Consider the following 19,039-nt stretch of genomic DNA (forward strand, 5'->3'; position numbering starts at 1 on the left):
TCGGCAGGCCTCTGCGCGAGGTTTAATGGGTAACCTTTTGTTGAGGCAAACAGCGTACGCATTCCCCGGGATGACTATAATAGACGCGCTCGATTACCGGACCGGGAAGAGCAGCGAGTCCTACTCTCGACATCGATCAAATTCTTTCCAACGTGGATCGTCTCGATTAGCCGCGCGCAGGAAGCTCGAAGCCGCGTTTTCGGGGCTGCTCGAATATAATGACTCCATCCTTCCGCGATCGGCATCGTCCGTCGATGGATCGATCGCACCGTCTATGATCTATGCCCGGCGATCGAAAAAAAAAACTACGCGAATACCGATCACGGATGCTGCAGGGAGGGATCGAAGGAGCCGGTGTAATCGGTCGAATCCTTCACTCCTGACGCGCGGTAATCGTTAATTAATTAACGATGCAAATGAAATTCGCCAAGGTGCGATCTCTCGATCCGCACGCGTGCAGCGCAGCACGCAACAACGCCCACACCTCGTTTTGTAGATCAACACGAGGAGCGCAGGTGGATGCGAAGTCCTTGATGATACAGCCACCCCTCTTCCAAGGCACTTTGCGCGCCGATCCTTCGGGCACGTAACAATTATATTACATCGAAATATCGCAGACCCGAGTTACTTGTAACGTTTATGACTTATCGCCGATGTCAGTTAGGTACTGCGAAAATTCAAACGTTGTACGCACCTCGTGCGCAACGAAGATCACCCGTATTACAGAGTGAAAATGCGCCATCAGCTGCGCCGCCCGTATATCGGAGGCAGAATTTTTCTAACATGTGTAGAAAAGATGTGTAAACGGTGCCTGCGTTTGTACAGACGGGTGTAATCGCGAATCGCAGGTGTGATGGGGAAGGAAAAAATCTTGCAACGTCATCGGTTACGTGGTGCGAGGAAATGTTGAAATCGATTTTGCGAAAAAGCTGCGTTCGATTTCATACGGTCGAAAGCCAAAGGTTCCTTGAAGAAAAAACGCCAATTGCGATGGTTGAGCAAGAGCGATGATACATACAATGTAGCAACGTTCGTTACCTCTTGTCAGCAGCTGGATCCCCGACGCTTACAATCAGCTGTTCTGCTCTTCAGACTCCGGAGCATCGCGTTAAGATCCTGTGGGTATGATGAATAGCGCTTTCGCACATCATTATATCCAGTAGGTAGTATGTTGCAGTTTTACCGGGTCAAATTGGCACGTCCAACTTTCTTCTTTTTATTTTCATTTCTTCGCTGTATTTTTTTCTTCTTCCTTTTTGCCTCCTCAAGCTTATACAACGTCGTCGTGTACGGCTTACACCGAGCGTTTATAAATGATCGAGAATAGGCGAAATGCAATCTGCGATTTATGCAAGATATTATCTGTTACAGTATCTATGCAATGTGTAACAAAAATAATTTTTCTGTTTTTCAATCGGCATTACGTCGGACTATTTCAGGAAAAATTATCTTCATCTTCAAAGCAGGTGTGAAAAAAAATGTTTTAAATTTATGCATTCAATCCCGTCGAGAGACGAGGAATTCTTTTATCTTTTTTTCACGGGCACGGTGAAGCTCCCGAAAGAAACATTATGTATACCATGTGTACGAAATTTGTAAGCAAGGATAAATGAGATACACATTTCGGTAGCGATGTGTCGCATAAAGTTTATACGTACATATATGACCGCATAAGACACGTAGACGACTTTTATCTGGAGTCTTTACAAGCATGTTCTCTCGGTTCTTCCGGTAAAATAACCGATGTCAAAGGTGGCAGTTAAGGCAACGAGTCCGGTTCACATTGTTGCTTACATACTTTTAGACTGTAATCACGAGGCTCGTAAATTCTCCCTCCCCCCCACTCCCTCCGTTTTTTTTTTTTTTTGAACGCTTCAAGCCGACAACAATTTGCCTGGAACGGTCTGGGAAGTATGTTGAAAAGAGAAGACTGCGATGGAATTCACATTGTACGGGATAAATGGTATTATTTTTCATATAATGCAAGAACCGGATTGACAGTGGGCCGCACATTATTCTTCGTCATCTTCGTTATATCGACGTGCGCGCAATTACGACAAGCTTGCAACACGTTTATACACAAAAGCTGCTGGATAAAATCGCGATAAGGAGTACGGAGCGCGCGAGGCCGAGGCTAGTCGGGGACAAGAAGCGATTAGCTCGGTGTAAGATATGATCCTGCGGATAGGTGAGTTGAACGCGAGCGTGATGCAGGGGAGGTTATAACAGAGAATGGAAGATGATCATCTCATGGGTTCGAGGCGTCGCCTCGCGTCGCGTCGCGGCTCGGAGGTTTTCTCACGTGTACAAGTCGCCTAGCAGAGATAGCGTCACTCGACATACCTTGATATCATTAAGCAAGATTTATGCAGTACATACCGGCGCGCCACCTCGAGGTGAGGCCAGAGGCTACGGGCACTAAGGAAGAGAGGCGCAAACGGACAGGCGCAATTCAGAATACCACCTCAACTACCCCGACTTCAACAGCGGTACGTCTAAACCACCCCATAAAAGGTTCAAGAGAATCCTTCCAGCCGTGACCCTTGCTCCACTTTGTTCTCCCCCTCGCTCTTTTGTATCAGCTTCTGTCATCAGCTTGTAAAACAGAAACCAAAGTCAACCAGTCATTTCTCAAAGTCCGAAACCAGCCGCACTTACACGTTGGAGACAATGAATCGGCACGATCAACACCTGTCAAATTAAACCAGGAACGGTCCTCATCCGAGTTTCATTTGCTGTGAATTCTTGGTCGATGTCCGCGTTCACGATGCAATTGCAGTGACCGTGTCGGTAGATACGTTACACACGCACAGCAGTAGCAGCAGAATGCAGACACGGAGAGAACTGTGCAGCTATCTGCCGACTTGTCACCCGGTAGGGTGCATGACACTCGTGGGAGAGCGAGCTTGTAGGGCTTGGTCTGAGGACTTGAGAAAGCGCAGGACAATGAACGGGCAGAAACCCAAAGAGCCAAATGACGCACGTCTTTGCTCCAAGCTGTGGGGACACAACGAAGATGATTAAACGATGATAAAGACCCAAACAGTACCCAAGGTAGTCCGATTCCCGTCGGTTCAACAAAGCTCCGACTCGTCTCGGTGAAACTGTACGTAAGAAATTCTTGTTTTTTTTTTTTTTACAAAATCATTGGTCATCGCGTGATGCTTCTGATCCTCTTCGCCAGCGGTATGAATCCTGAGGCCGCGAGGTACGAAAGCGACTTGACGGGGAGACGGGCGGACATATTTCTAGCCTAATCTGTAGTTTGCGATCTGAAATCGAGCTTACCGCCTGCAGTAATACAGACGATCCGCGGCGTCGATCGTCGTGATTTATGGTCACGTACCGCGGGATGCTGAATTTTACAATAATAATCCGCGCGTGATATGATCGAGATCACGATTCGATTTACGGAAGTGTGATATACATTCGTGTGTCCGACGCCTGATCAGGATATATATCTTCACGCCGTCTCCTGCCAAGTCTCACGTCACTTCATCGTTCCGAGATGTTGTCCCACATGCATCATTCACTGCAACGGTTCTTAATTTTCTCAAAATACAAGACTGGAGTATTGAAAATTCGTCAATCCTTCAGTCAGACTTGATACGAACATTGCCAAAGTTGCTTCCAAGCCAATGTGACACGATGAGTCGGTCTCGAGTTACACTGTCAGAAAAATGCGCTGTGGACTTCTGTACCTAGACTTTGACTTGGTATCACTTAATCCAACACCATCTGAAATTGAATTTCCAACGCTTCAAAATGACGTTTGAAATGTTGGACTTCTTTACCTAGACTTTGATTTGGTATCAATTGATCCAACACTGTCCGATGTTCAGTGTCCGAATTGAGCACGAAATTGTTCTTCTTGTCAACTTCAACACTATGGTACGATTTACTTTACAGCGTGCCTACTCTCACCGCCGCGACGCGACTCGAGTTTGATTCGCATGCCAGAAGTGTATCACGAAATTTCGCAATTTCCAGATACCGAGTTAGAGACGAGACGTGAGTAGACACAATGACTCGTCGAACGACGCGTGTCCCGTTAGGATAGTGTTCGCGGCCCGTAGGCAGATGGATACCAGTTGCCGGTGCGTTGCATGAACTGCAATCAAGTACGAGGTGAACAAGAGATCCGGGGGGAGGGTCACCATTGTCCCCTCGTATATATTAATTAATATGTTTGGCATTGTGGACGAAGTCGAGGAGATCGTATCGCGGCTCGCCTCGCCTCGTCTCGCCAGGGCGCGTAGCCTACGATCACTACCTGTGACAAGATCGCGCAACGCGATACGCGGAAGCCTTCCTTGAGCCAAGGTACCGCCGCTCCTGGGGTTCCAGCATCTTCCTTCACCTCCCCAGACCTTCGCCGAGAAGACGAACCGGCGGTCCCGGTGTCACCGCGATCCTCGACCTCCCGAGACGACGAGGGTATCCAGAGATTCTTCACCCCACCGTAAACCGGCGGCAATCCAATCACGAAATTCGAGAATTTACTTCAGGCTGTTAATTGCGTGATGGTTCTTCACTCTTATACGTTATTATCATTCATTTTTTTTTGTTCAACGCGTGGCCTGTTGATTTCACTATAATTCAATGATCTTTCCAAGAGATGAGATGCTTCAAGACGACGTGATGTAAAGTCTGTTTGGTAGTATAAAATATTCTCACTGTTGACTCACTTACCAATTTATCCCTGGCAGAATTCATAGCGGCATTGTTGCAGAAATTCCGAGTCTAGGTCGGCGCTCCTTTACAGTTCTCTCCATTCCACGCATGCTTCTGTGAATAACGTGAAATCACGTAAGAAGAAACAGATATAGCAGTATAAATTGAAAAAGGAAGTATAATAAAACAGCATATTTAAGAAAAAAAATTCGTTCGAAATTCAACGGAACACGTTCTGTTTTATGCCGGAGGTCGAAATATTGTCGAATACAATTCCGCGGAATAATTTTCAAAGAACTCAAGAAGCGCTGTGCAGAGAATCGGATCGAGAAATCGGTGTATCGGACTCGTGGATCCGTCTCATACGTCAGGATCAGGTATTCCAGCGGTGAATTAAATACACATATCCATTAACCGGGCGCACACATACAAGACTCGTAGTTAAACACGCGTATCTATCTAGTTGAGAATGCAGTCAGATTGTAGAAAGTATAGCGGGTGCGGGGTAATAAGTTGTGGCAGTCGAGGTCGGAGGTTACGACTAGGCCGTCCACCATGAGAACGAACTTACCTACCTGCCTGCCTGCTTGCCTGCCGTGGTCGACTCACCTGACCGCACGTGGAGTTACGTCTGTTGGGTATCAACGCGGTTATACACCTGACTAAAGATGCCTACCTTATGCCGGAGGCCCACATCCCGTTCCCCACCCAGTCGCAGGGTCACCCAAGTTCACCCGGTCTGCAGTCCCGCTTACCGCGAAAACTCTTTTTGCCCAGAAATCGATACGATATGGACGAAAATCCCATTCACTCATCGAATCCAAAGTTAATTAACTAAAACTGTGAAACTACGAAGTCTTTTGCGATTTAGAGTCTCTTCCGCACCTTTCAAGTCACTTCGTATCGACCATCATTTTCGGGTACCTAGGACTTAAAATGTCCTTTGATGTGTCTGCGTTTTTCAAACATCTGAAGTGTTCTTGGACTCCTGAAACCATGATCCAGTTCTCGTAGCAGGGTTGACGCGCACTAGAGTTCTCCAAAACATCGTTGAAGAAGGTTGATCGTCTCGCCAATGCCGGTTGCTCCGATTGCTGGCTGACAATTAGCAATTGCCGTCGGTTGTTGGGGTTGTTCTTTGAAACGATAGAAGGTGGACTGACAGACGCCCGTCAATTTTCTTCCCCTCTTTTGACAAGCATGTGTGCAGAGGGGGGTACAAGTTGTTGGAGTCGAGGAGTGTGCATTGCGTGTGGATATGTACAAATGCAGGCATCGGGTATACCTACACGTATATTACCCATTACCTACGGGCCTCTCAAGCTGCGGGTAACAATAAGAAGCCCTGCGCCGACTTTCGACCGCCGGCAGATATCGTGGGCGGACAGTTTCAGAGTGGAGTTATGAAACGGTTGTAAAGGAGGGAGCGAAATATTTACGATACTACTAAAGTCTTGGCGACACGAGATCCTTACGTCGTATTTCATCGATCTGCCCGTCGCCGCGGTTGCATTAAGAACTGCAGTAAACTCATAGAACGCATTGTTTGAGGTGTAACAATTTTTCTATTCTCTTCTGGTATTCTGTTTCAGCAGACAGTTTAATTCCCTGCCGATTTCTTTACCCTCAGCTTCCATCTTCGATGTCTTCTGTACGATTCCGAAGGAACCCGATTCTTTTTCTTCGTTATCTTTGCAATGGATTCCAACTTGAGAAGTGAGATTAATCGATCATTTCAGAGTCTGGACGAACCAATCGCAGTGACTATTCTGGGCGCGACTGAGTGAAATGGAGCGATATCCGCGTCCCATAGAATTATAACGCAACGTGGGCTAGTCTGATATACATAAACACGACTCTCCTGCACGCAAAGCGACGCGGCATGGCTTCGTTTTGCCATGGCATGTGTGTGCAATGGTGGGTGGAGATTTACGCTGGGGGTGCTTTCTCGGCAGACCGCAGGAGAATGCATTGAAGATAAAACGCACCCACCTTATACCCGGAGCCCGTTCCTACCTCATCAGACTACCTTAAGCGAAAGATTTTTCGCCTGTGGATTAAAGCTTAATCGGCGATCCAAGGATTGGATTTTCTTTTTCACGTCTATTTTTGTCCGTCGAACATGTACTACACGCGGATTTAAAAATAGTTATACATGCATGTAGAAATATGAAGCTAAGTGAAAATTTATTACAGCCAAGCAAACAGCTAGAAATTTCAATTTCCGTAGGTACGATTATATACCCGTATATATATATATGTATATTCGCTTGATTGCGGTATAAGAGAAAGTTGTGTGCGTATGAATCTAAAGGAAGTTTCGACGACCTCTGAATTAATTTTCGAAAGGATATAAGCAGCAATTATATATCTTGGGTGCATACACAGAGTCTACACGTCGCGGAATCCATATAAATCTGTAACTTGAGTATATTATACGATTCTCACATGCGCACTAGCGCAAATAATCGTGAAATAATATGCCGCACCTCGCAACTCGCGATATTTCATGCTCGCCGCACACGAGCATATTGATTATGTTCCATTCGTGTACCAAACATTTTTCATTTATTCGACGATTTTTGAGTTCTGGTTGAACCCTCGATTATCCCTGCATCTCCCAACCCGTAACCGCGTCGATCAGTTTCCTCTCCAAGAACACGAAGTACGTAAACTGACCGAATTCAGGGCGCAGCCGAACCAACAGGTGTTACGGAGTGACGGAGGAAATCAGAAACAATCTATTTTTCAACCTAGCATAATGTGCCATATGGGCCTCCAGGTAATAACATGCAATTACAGCCTAATGGAGATCCATCTTCTCTATAGGAGCGCGTTTTTTTTTCTCCTTCTTCAGATATTCCACTTCATTTATCCGCACGCAGAGATCAAATTTAGCCTCCGTTCTGCCGAGCTTATTTCTGGCGAATGTATAATGTTTACTTGAAGAAAAATAGACGAGAAAAAGATAATTTGCAAATTATCGTAATTTTGATCGGATTTCAGGTGACACTTTAGCGGCGAATTTAATTGAACATTCTCTATTTCAAGGTGTGTTGATTCCGAAGTAGAATCGATTAGCTTCGGCAGGATCGACAAACGACAGGAACTAAGCTCGAATTTTCATAGTCTTCGGTTAATTTCCGCAGACGCAAGACGAGCCGGCGGCTAATTACACGCGGTCCCGACATCGGTTATTTGAATAACTCAGTTCGCGGGCCATGCCATAGGATACGGGGTGGGTAAGAGCACCTAAGAATCTAAATTAACCACAAACAACGTTTAACAACGCAGTGAAACCTAATTTACGAGTTTCCAGGCAGCCCGCAACTGCGGTGCACACATGCAGGTTAGGTAGCTACGTAAGATAGAAGGAAAGGCCGCGAGGCTCTTCGGCCTCTGGCCGCAAGTAGAGAGCACCTAGATACGCACGTAATACATATTTATATGACGCTTTGAACGCCCCGAGTACCGCGGCACCGATGTGCCAAGGCGAATGGTAGGAAGATAGTCGGAGGAGTACTGGACACTCGATAAATTGCTCAAGTAAACGTTCGGAGCACGTTTTCTCGGTTCAATTTGCGTTTATTACCAATTTAGTATACGAGAGGGGGGGGGGGGGGTCAAATCATTTATTATACCCTCGACTTCACGTCACGTGACCCAATTACAACGACGATCTTATATCTCTGCAATCCATACTCCAATTATCGCACGTCATTAAAGTCAGCCTCATATATTATGCAATAGAAATACGGTAAGACTTGTCAGCTTTGCGTATTATACTTATACCTGGTCACGAATTGTACAAGTGGTTCGTTCCGGTCTTTCCTTTGCGAAAAAACAACAACGAGGTGCGGGTAAAATTAACGTGGAAGAGTTTGAAAGATCGTTAATCGTAGAGGGGGTTGATTACTTCTGCAACCGTTCTCACTGCACAGCCACCGATCAGGACCGTCCTTGTAATCCGCTAGATCGGTGATAAGACTTGCAGTGGATGCGACTTACTCGGAAGGGCGGGGGGGGGGGGGGGGGGGGGGGGGGGGGTGAGGGGATAAAAGGGAGACGGAGAACAAGGCGTTTATAGATTACACCGTGGCGATAAGCAGCGGGGTAAATAAATAACCGTGTATTCCGACAGAGGAGTGCGTTTTCGTTCCTCCGATAAGAATCCGACATCATCACACCCCCTTATTTTTGCACGGACCCAAAGAGGAAGGGGAATGAGACGGAAGATGGAGGAGGGCGGCAAAAGAGCGTCTCGCGGAATCGCCTCGGTCGCACATATTTCTGTAATTATCGGCGGCGCTCTTTGAACGCACTCGCAACTCTGCAGAACTTGAAGGCGAAACCGATTCACCTCGCGTTCTGCGGACCAAGGATCGCGGTATCATTTCCTCAAACCCTTCGAGCCTCAGCGATCGGAAATATTCCGAAGATAAAGAAATACCAACACGTTGCACGTATGGCGCTTCTCTTGCCAGTTTTGCTTCGGCGTGCGATTCGAGAGAGGAAGCCGTTTCGACTGGGTATTTTCTTTTCTTTTTACCTTTTTTTTACTTGTCTTTTAGCTTCTTCGATCGATTTACTCACCTCGCCTTGTTTTTAGCCTCCGCGTTTCACCCTCTCGTTTAATGACTTCATCTCGGCAATGCCGTTTTCCTACATTCGAACACGGTTAGCAACACTCGATTTATACTCGCCGAGCAAGGTGATTATTCTCTCCTATTATCCGTCCACGAATTCCTCTTGATCCATTTCTTGTATAAAATTATCTGCATCGCGAAGTCGTTGATTATCTCCGGTAATTAACGCAATATTTGTATTTTTAAAGATTTATAAATCTTGAATACTTGAAATTATTTACTTTACGATAATTCTGTTTTATTTTTGCTTTCATAACGATCGTGATACCTATGAATCAGAAATTCGTGATAAACATTTGATCAAATTCGATCGCGATATCGAATGAAATGAATTTTTGTTCCAGTTTGTAGTCCGCGAGGTTCAGGCGCACCTTCGCACACTTTGTAGAAAGGACGAGGTCTTTTTCTTCGGTAAATTACGAGACATCGGTATAATCGGTAATCGATATACCTGATCAAAAATGCACGCGAAACGATCGATTTTTTTATACAACCCTCGGGGTGCGGACTAAGCTGTCGATAATCTCGGAATTAACGAACCATTATCGAACGAAAATCTGACCAATCTTGACCGAGGTACCTACTACACTATTTCTTCTCCCTCGTCTCCTTCTTCTTCTTCTTATTCTTCTTCGTCTTTTGCTTCTGCTCCCTTCACGATAAATAATGGATTACCAATTAAATTAATTTCGGACGCGTAGGCCGGAGCGTCGGCGGCGGTGCGGAGGGGAAGGAGTGTGTGCGTCATTAGGGGCGCGATGGTGATTAGGCCACCTTCGCCGTCCAACAAGACAGCGGCAAGTCGGTAGCCGGACGCTCACCTGCCGCCAGGCCACACGAAACCAGCTGCCTTGCCTTGCCCTGCCTGGCTGCAGCCTCGCAGCTTATAGCCCTGCTGTACCTTGTCGAGAGCGTCTTTCCGAGAGCTGCGTGCTGCCTGGGAAGCGACGTCTTGAATTCGAGGCGCCGTTTCTAGCCTTCTTGTACCTATTTGTTTTTTTTTTTTTTTTTTTTTTTTATAAACAAACTTTGATCTCATGCATCGAATACTAACGAAAATCTTCATTTATTACTTGTAAAGATTGATTTTTTCTTATTTACGTTGATAAATGAGTACTCAAGTTTTTTATTTATGGCTAATGTGAGCGCCTCATTCAGAAGAACGAGGAGAACGTTTTCATCAAGATGTGATGGACCTTATCGTTATTAACGTTATCAGGGGCAGTCTGATGAGAGCATGATGGGAGATTACGTTTGAGGTTTGATACGGAAAAGTCCGTACGAACATGGAAGAAGTACGAGAAATATTAATGTTTAAACTTTGTTTATCAATCCTTTTACGTTTGTAATTTATTGTTGATTATTATTTTTTGAATAAAAGTGATTTAAATGCGATACTGAAATTTGTTCAATTGTCATTTACGATAAATGTTTGAGGAAGTAGGCAATTTTTCATAAAATCCGAAATATCGTTCTGGTTTCTAAGAAAGAAAATTTTATCTAACAAAACTGTTTTATTTTTCTTTTATTTTTATTAGTTACGTGAATGCAATCAAAATTTGAAATGTAGAACTCGTACTCAAAATACGTGTCGGCTGTTTCAATCGTCGAGAAAAGCGTTCTTTTTTTTATTTTTAGTAAAAATTAATTCATAAACACGTTTCATTTTTCGAGGTGACTCAAATGTTTAGTTGCAAATACCAAAATTAGCCAAATAATTGCTCTGAGATTCCAAGAAAAAGAAATTATAATACTTTATTTACCGACGTGAATTTTGGCAAGAATTAAAAAGAGCTAGCTGTGAATTTTTTTTTTTTTGGTGTGGATGGATTTTTGGAGGCTGAAACTTTTCATTTCAGAATAGTATCGTTCATACAGGAGCCTCTCCCCATTGATTTACAGCCCGAAGGACTCAAAAAGACGTGCAGAACATCGTAGAATCAACAGTTGAGAAAAAACATCAAAATCTCTCTGCAGTTTTGCACTTTTTGATTCTAATGGCGAAAAACATTCATTATTCGTCATTGTTGCAACATTTTATTGCGACCACCGAAGCGATTCATGGAGGTGATGGAAAAAAACGAACAACAGTGTTTGTCGATCTTCAATCGTAATAACCACTCGGTAATTTTGATATCTCGAAATTCTCGCAGGTTGAATTTCAACATGCACAACGAGTTCGTGTTTTGTGCACCGGGATCGGTGTACGAGATATCTATCGCCGGGTGGATCGAAAGAAGGCAAGGCTCGAGCAAAGCGTATAATGTACAAGCGGCATCAGGGTCGACAGCTAATCAGCTCGCTAATAGGACCGGACAATGTTTCCATCTTTGATCGCTTCAGGAACACCGCTTTGTGTTTCAAGATTCTCGGTTTCCAAGGCAGAATTTCAGGGTGAAATTTTTATTTCACGTGCTAGATATCAGGGTTTTATTTTTATTCAATATATAACCACGGAATATCGTGTGAGTTTTTACCTGTAGAAAAATTAACAATTGTTTAATAAATATTCTTTTTACCTACTAGTTGTGATTTTATTCAATACGGCTAATCATTACTATATATCATCTAATCAAAAATTGTTGATTTTTATATTCTCCATTATTTTCACCGATCACGTTCGTTTTTTTTTTTTTTTTTTTTGTTCCTCGATAAAACATCGCTTCACTTCCGTCGTAATTTTGACCTCTCAAAATTTATAGTTAGAAAATATTAGACCAGGTCTTGATTATTATCGAGAAAAAATAATCTCTCAAGAAGGTGAAGAAATTAGCTGACGATGAATCGATTTGAAAAGCCTTTTCGGAAAAGAATCGAGTGATGTGTTCCTGCCTAATACATATCGAGAAATCATGCTAATTTAATCTCTCATTAAACAGGGAAGAAATTTCGATCCCCCCACACGAAACGGGTACACCTATATAGCAGCTTGCCTCGTTTCATATGCAAATGTTCTATGAATATATTTATTTCGTAGCACGCCATTTAATTTTAATTGAGAGGTTTATCGCTCGACGTATGTAGGTATACAAGGTATAAGGTACCTGCATATCTCGAAGCAACAAGCGCTACACGGGGACGCATTGCGCGGACGGAATAACAATTATTTTTTCATCTTTCCTATCCATTAAGTTCCACGTCATTGTGGACCACTGACTCTGGGGCGCGGTTAAAGTTTCGAATTTGAAGAATTTCCAAACCGCCTAATTCTAAACTATTTCGTGGCGAAGCTTGAAGTAAAGAAATCTAACTTTTAGGAAACAACGAAGTTTTGAACGGTCGGAAACAATGATGACGCAAAGTTCCGGAATGCAAGATTCCGAAAAATCAAGTTTGGATAGTGTAGAAGAGCGTAGTGTACTCGACGAGTTGGTGTAAAAAATCAGATGACCCGAAAATCAGAACGATGAGGATTTCGAACATAAAAATATCAAAAATCCAACACACAGAAAGATCAAAGTGGTGAAATTTCACCAAGCCAGAAATTCAGGCAGTGAAAATCTTCGATCATTCGGAATCCCGATGTTTCAGAATTTTTAAGTCTTTCATTTTTGCCCTTTCGGAACTTTGAGCATCGGGTTTCGAAGCATTCAAAACTTTGATGTTTCTCAAAAATTTTGACATCTTTACTTTAAGTTTCGCCACCAAAAATCTCGGAATTCGGCGCTTTCGTAACTTTTAAAATTCGGGAATTCCAACCCCGCCCGCTAACTGAAAACGAAGTTCTTTCAAATCTCACGAAAATCTTCTGTGAAATTTATATCGTCCAGCGTGCAGAAGGTATGCGACACATAATATACCTTACGGTAAAAGAATTCCTCGCCGAAAGAAAAGGAATTCAATAATACGACCGTACGGCGTGGGTGTTCAACGCTTCGGGCGTTATCTCGATCACTTTGAGAACCCGCGCCTCCATTAAACTGGGCATTATTCTTATAACAGCTCCGCCTAAGGTGACTCGGTCCCGATCTTTTCTTCTCGTCCCGTATACTGCGGTAATAAGATGATCTTCGAGGATTGTTACAGATTCGAAGTGTAAGATAACCGATTTACAGACAACACTCTTGGCCTATTTCAGTCCCGTATTATAATCATTATAATCATTATTATTATTATTATTGTTTTTGTTGTTGTTGTTGTTGTTGCTATTATTACCCTCTTCGATGGTCTTGGCCGCCTCGAGGAGAAAGGAAAGCGAGCAGATTTTACTCGAAACTGTTTTTGGTGAAACAAAAACCAATGTATAGTATATTTTTTAGTATAAATGTAGCAGATTTTACTCTGCACGCAGTGATTTTTACGGTTTCTAGAGTTAATATCGCATTTTACGAGTTATATTTTACTATTAAGCCTAATGTGTTCCTCTTTTCTTGTAATTTCGAGTAAAAGTTTGTGTTTTATTATCTCCGTGAGCTCCATTTTCCCTTATACCTCCCAAGAAAACACCGTACACGAGACGTTCGACGCCATTGTTGATAATTATTTTATCTCTCACACAGTGCGGCTTTGATCAGAATTCCATGTCACACTTGGAGCCACGGATTGGCGACTGGTACAAACGTGTGAGTCACAACTTTACGAAGGAACGCGACGCGTTCGGTCTAACTTGTATATCTGAGGCGTGATTAATCTTTTCATATTTACAAGTTTCGCGTTGATAATTCCACGTGTGTTGGATGCCCGCGGGAGAATGAGAAGCCGAGTGTTAATCGATGATCGCGTCAAGGGTTATCATGAAATCTGTACGAACCGGTGCAGCCTTGCGAAAAGCTGCCGACCTTGCACGTTGCGATATCGGTTACAATCGATGAAATCCGGTACAAGCTGGTGGCTTTCGATTTCTATTTCTCACCCGCCACGCAGGCGGGGTAAAAACTTTGCAACTTTCCACGCCGATCGTGATCGATACGGTCGTTAAATTAAATCACAGTGTTGAACATTCCTGCCTGGTGGGCAGCAAGTTTGCAATACAAGAATGATCGAAGCTTATCGCTCGGCTGAATTCATTCCGGCAGCTGTTGCCACCGTTTATCTTGGTGTCAATTTATGCACTATCCGTACCTTGGAACCCGATCACTTGTATCAATCAACTCGCACTTTGTAACCAATGTAACGCAATTACCGTCTCAAATTGCGTCATGCAGATAATTAATATACGAACACACTTGTTCACTCTAATGCGAATTCTGAAAATGTGGATTTGATCGGGTGAAAATAGGTCTGAATTAAAGTTAATCGGGATATGGCTGCATTATCGTTTTTGACGCTTCTCGATCCTCAGAAACTCAAATCTGAGGTTAAAGTTGTTCAGTTACACGCGTATTCAACAAAAATCACAATGGCGTACGTTATTCAACGTATGACGATGGCATTTTGCTGTCTTCTCAAAACGCCGGCTACATGCTCAAAAGTGACCTCAGATTTAGGTTCCCGAGGATCGAGAACCCCTACAATCAAAAATTCAGCTACGGATCAACTGTCCAACCTGGAACCAAAAAGCGCAGAAAGTAACTTGTTGCCAACAATCACCGCAGACGCGATTCCTTTTTCATTGCGGTGAAAAGTTGTGGAAGCTCCTTTACAAGACGATCGTTGTTTATCCGGATACCTTTTTACCCGATCTCTAATTGTACTTGCGCATCGGGTGAGCCTCGGATATTCTTGAACGTCTCTACAATTCTTGCTGCGCGTCTTCTCGATGGCTTCATTATTGCACCAGGATGCAGTAATGCAACCTCAAGCACCCGCTGCTATATAGTCCTCACGAAATAAAGGTTTTATTCCTCACGTGTTATATACTCGCTTGAACCCCCGACGCGATGCGCCGTGCAGTGCAGTCGAGAGATAAAATGGAGAAACGACGCATGAGAAATGAAAATAAAAATCAACACCGTTGTCGATTTATGGAGGATCAATTGCGACTTGACCGGCACAAACACGGAATCATGCATCAAGCACACAGTAATTATTTAAATTATTTCCTTTGAAATACAACAGAATTTTCGATCTCTCCGATTTAATTTTTTTTGTAATATGTTGTAGTTCAAACGGGTGAAACCACCCTTCAAGGGGCGATTTTGCAATTTCACCCACAAGTACATAATATTTTTCAGCCAATCCAACTGAAAAAGTTTTCTCGTAACGAGAAATGAGAAACGTAATTTTCTCTGTTGAAAAAAAAAAAAAAAAAAAATATCCAACTGCCAAATCACCCTTTGACATGCCTCACTTTGGATGGTGGTTTTACCCCCTTACAGTGTTTAATGTCAGGCAAAAAGAACAAAATACACGCCGCTTAGTTTTTGATCTACTATAACGTATTACAAAAGAAATCAAATCGAGTATATCGACCTGGGATACCTTTCATGTAAGTCAAACTATGAAAACGTATCTGTTACACTAGATAGTGAAATTGATGAAACAATTTGAAGCTAGTTAATAAACGATAATAAACCCTGAAATTAATTTCTAATTACATGGTTTCTCGTCATCGGGTTCACATTAAACGTTAAACTCGAACTACGTGTGAAACAATTTCTCCTAAATTTGGGACGAACCATCCGCGTGCAACGAAAAAAAAAGCGCAAAAATCTTTTCGGTTCGATTTTCAGAAGGTTTGCTGCTGTGCGTCGGTATAATGAGGGGGCCTCGTCTTTTTTCACGCTCTCGACGAGCCGTTCTGGGAGCGCCCTTACGGTGGTATATGCAGCGTGTAGTACCTACCATATAACGCAGGTATGTAGGTACGTGGGCCGCGAACGCGGGAATGATTTACACCGGGTGTCCGGAGGGCAGCGTCAAAACCAATACCGGGGATTATTTTAAAGGGAGCAAATCTGCTCGGCCTTACGGGTTCGCTCTCGGCCCCCCTTGAGAAGCTACAAGCTACTACCGGCGAGATTTATGTCTCCGAAATACTTAGCCGCTGATCGGTTACCCGTCGTTACTCACTTCATCAGGGATCCCAGGGTAACATTCATCGGCCCGCGTCTTTGGTAATAATTTTAGAAATTAGAAAGGTGTCGTGAAATGTGTGGTGAAAACTCTGGGAGTAGAATGTCCACATAGATTTCAAATTATCGTACATCCGTAACTTTTACTTTACCATATTCTTTTCTTTTCTTTTTTTTTTTGGTATTTTCTATGCCACTTAAAAATTTCTTAATTCAAAATGGTGAATCGAAATAATGACTAGGAGAAGAATTAAGGAATTATGGGATTTTCGCATATCTGTTGCTTTGGTCGTCTCAATTTTTATTCGACATTGACTGTCAGCGAAGTTAAAAACCTGACAAAAATTCTGGAGCGCCAATTAAATTTTCATTTGGCACATGGGGTTCGTTTTTATTTTGCATCTCGCCATAAGGAAAAAATGACGAAACGATTTTTTCGCGTTACGCGGACTGAAAGACGAGAGGTGAAACCGCGGGAAATCCTTATCAAATCGGGCCTATCGCGCAGAGCCGGATGATGAATGCGCGTTAGCGCGGGCGTGCGTGAAGACAAAGGTTAGGTTGGATCTGGTGAATACATCCGAGGTATATAGCGAGACATTAGTTCGCGTCGCCCCTGCTGGGCGCAAATTAGACTCGGCGGAGGACGCGCTGCAAGCACAAGGCGAGGGCCACTGCGGGTCCTTCGTCCTCCTGCGGCAGGACGAGGATCAAACCTGCAGGAGTACGTCTAACAGGCCCCGCAGGATCCGGGGCCCAGGGTCCAGGTGGGACCGCGAAGAGCCGAGACTCGGAGCGGAACGGAACGGAGGCGAACGCGATGAACGACCGTAATCAACGCAACACCGCCCAGCGAAAATTACTTGCAAAAAGCGCGAATATATTATCCCTAGATCCTTCTTCCTCTCACTTCTCTCTCCACGGGGCAAAGGTCGAACCGACGGATGGATGGATGGATGCAGGTGGCTGCCATGCATCGCCGTTCCTACATGTTAGAGTAGTTCCTGTTTTAGCTAATTTTTTTTTTTTTTTTTTTTATGGTACCACTCCAAATATTTGCGACAAATATTACAAAAAAAAAAAAGTCCTAAAACCTGGAGGAGATAGGATAATATTCAGAGACTGCTACCAATTATTTTAACAGTTGTTTACTTACTTTTATGTGTACACCTTACGGATTTATACATACATATTGGTTTTTTTTTTTTTTTTTTAGTATCTGATTCAGCCAAAGACACCGACTACGAAATCAGTAAACTGATGGGGCTACATTGCCAAAACTATTACAACCTACCCCCGGGAATTTTTATATCAAGTATGGGTTGCGAACTGGGTTCTGGTAGCGGTACATCAGTGTCCGAAGAATTACGATCCAACAACATTAAAATTCGAAGTGTATAGAAACTGCAGACGCGCGTGCATGTATACAGTATGTATGCGTATGCAAGTATCGACGGAGCCCGAACAATTTGCACCTGATCAAAAGAGCCTCGAGGGCATGCGATCAAACGCACGCGAACTCTTATGCTGGCCTCAGGATTTTATATTATAAGTCGTATAACCTGCATTTGAGCCGATACCCTGGCATTCTGCTTCTTATACCGCACGCCATTAGCCCCGTAGCTATTTCCTTCCATCTGACAACGTCACCGTTACCGGAAATTTGTACGAGGAAAATAAGGAGGTAGGATTAACTTATAGATTCACAGTGTTACGTATGTACAGATGGAACGATGTGAGACCAAAAAATTTCGGCAAGAGCATGTAGAACCAGAGTGAAAAAGAAGTTCGTGACCGAGTGTTGACTGCGGTTGGTGATATACGTATGTTCGCCGGAAGTTAGTTGAAAAGTCTTGAGGGTACGCAACGCGTGGAGAATAACATGCGGCAGCTGTTATTTCCATGAAAGTTCCTGATTGATATCCGAGGGTCCCGAGAGATTGATTATTGATGGGGTTAAATTACGGGTGCAGGAGGACAGGCTCCCCACGCATGAGAGAAAAGGAGAAAGACGACTGGATATGGGTGTATAAGGATGATCACGGCGTGTGTTACATGTAATCGTACCCCGAAGAGACGGCGTTCAGTCCATGGAAGAAGATGACCGCGCGGGACATGCGTGACTTCTGCGTTTATAAATATACGTAAGGTGGAGCTCACATACACTGACATATGCTGTAGCACTGCTGGACGGGACAGATGATGCGCGGACTAGCATATGGCCGATTCACCAAGCCACATGCACCTCGCCTTGGTACCCGTAGAGTGGATCGACTTACCGTAGCCGAGGGAACATGCCCTCGTGATAGAAGACGCCAAAGGAGGAAAGAAGGAAAACTGAAGATCCAACGAAAGTGCGAGGAGGACACGTTGGCTTTCACTGTACCTACTGTAATACGGACTACAGGACAAAATAGTCGGCGTATGATCGAGACCACTGGTCTCTGTACTGACTGGATGTCGATTAGAAGCAGACGAAATCAACGCCAGCGCTTCAATAGCCTCAATGGAACTAACGAGTCACGTGGTTCACTGCGTACGTCATTGGTTAAAGTGACGGAACCATGTGACTGAATTTGTTTGCGATAGGCTGTGACTCACGTGACCCGTTAGTTCAACTTTGGGTATTGCAGCACTGGTGTCGGTTTTTTAGGGCTTCTAATCCAGTGTTGGTATAGAGATCAGTGATCGAGACGGACACACGAACACCAGTTCAACTACTGCTGCTGCCGCCGAGCAGTGGGTTTGAAATTCCGTTGCTTCGCC

The 19,039-nt window shown here is 43.9% G+C and overlaps 1 protein-coding gene across 1 annotated transcript in view; it reads right to left on the minus strand.

The window, feature by feature from the left end:
* The window catches only part of LOC124176895, a 60,792-nt gene extending 42,213 nt beyond the window's left edge, over window positions 1-18,579 (minus strand). The window contains exons 1-2 of the mRNA XM_046558731.1: window positions 18,553-18,579; window positions 4,693-4,785 (exon numbers count right to left, since the gene is read on the minus strand). Coding sequence (XP_046414687.1) covers window positions 4,693-4,716 — 24 coding nt within the window. The 5' untranslated portion in view covers window positions 4,717-4,785; window positions 18,553-18,579. The remainder of the gene's footprint in view (window positions 1-4,692; window positions 4,786-18,552) is intronic.
* Between the last annotated feature and the right edge of the window lie 460 nt (window positions 18,580-19,039).

The sequence above is a fragment of the Neodiprion fabricii genome, chromosome 2 (assembly GCF_021155785.1).
Source record: "Neodiprion fabricii isolate iyNeoFabr1 chromosome 2, iyNeoFabr1.1, whole genome shotgun sequence".
Taxonomy (NCBI): Eukaryota; Metazoa; Arthropoda; class Insecta; order Hymenoptera; family Diprionidae; genus Neodiprion; species Neodiprion fabricii.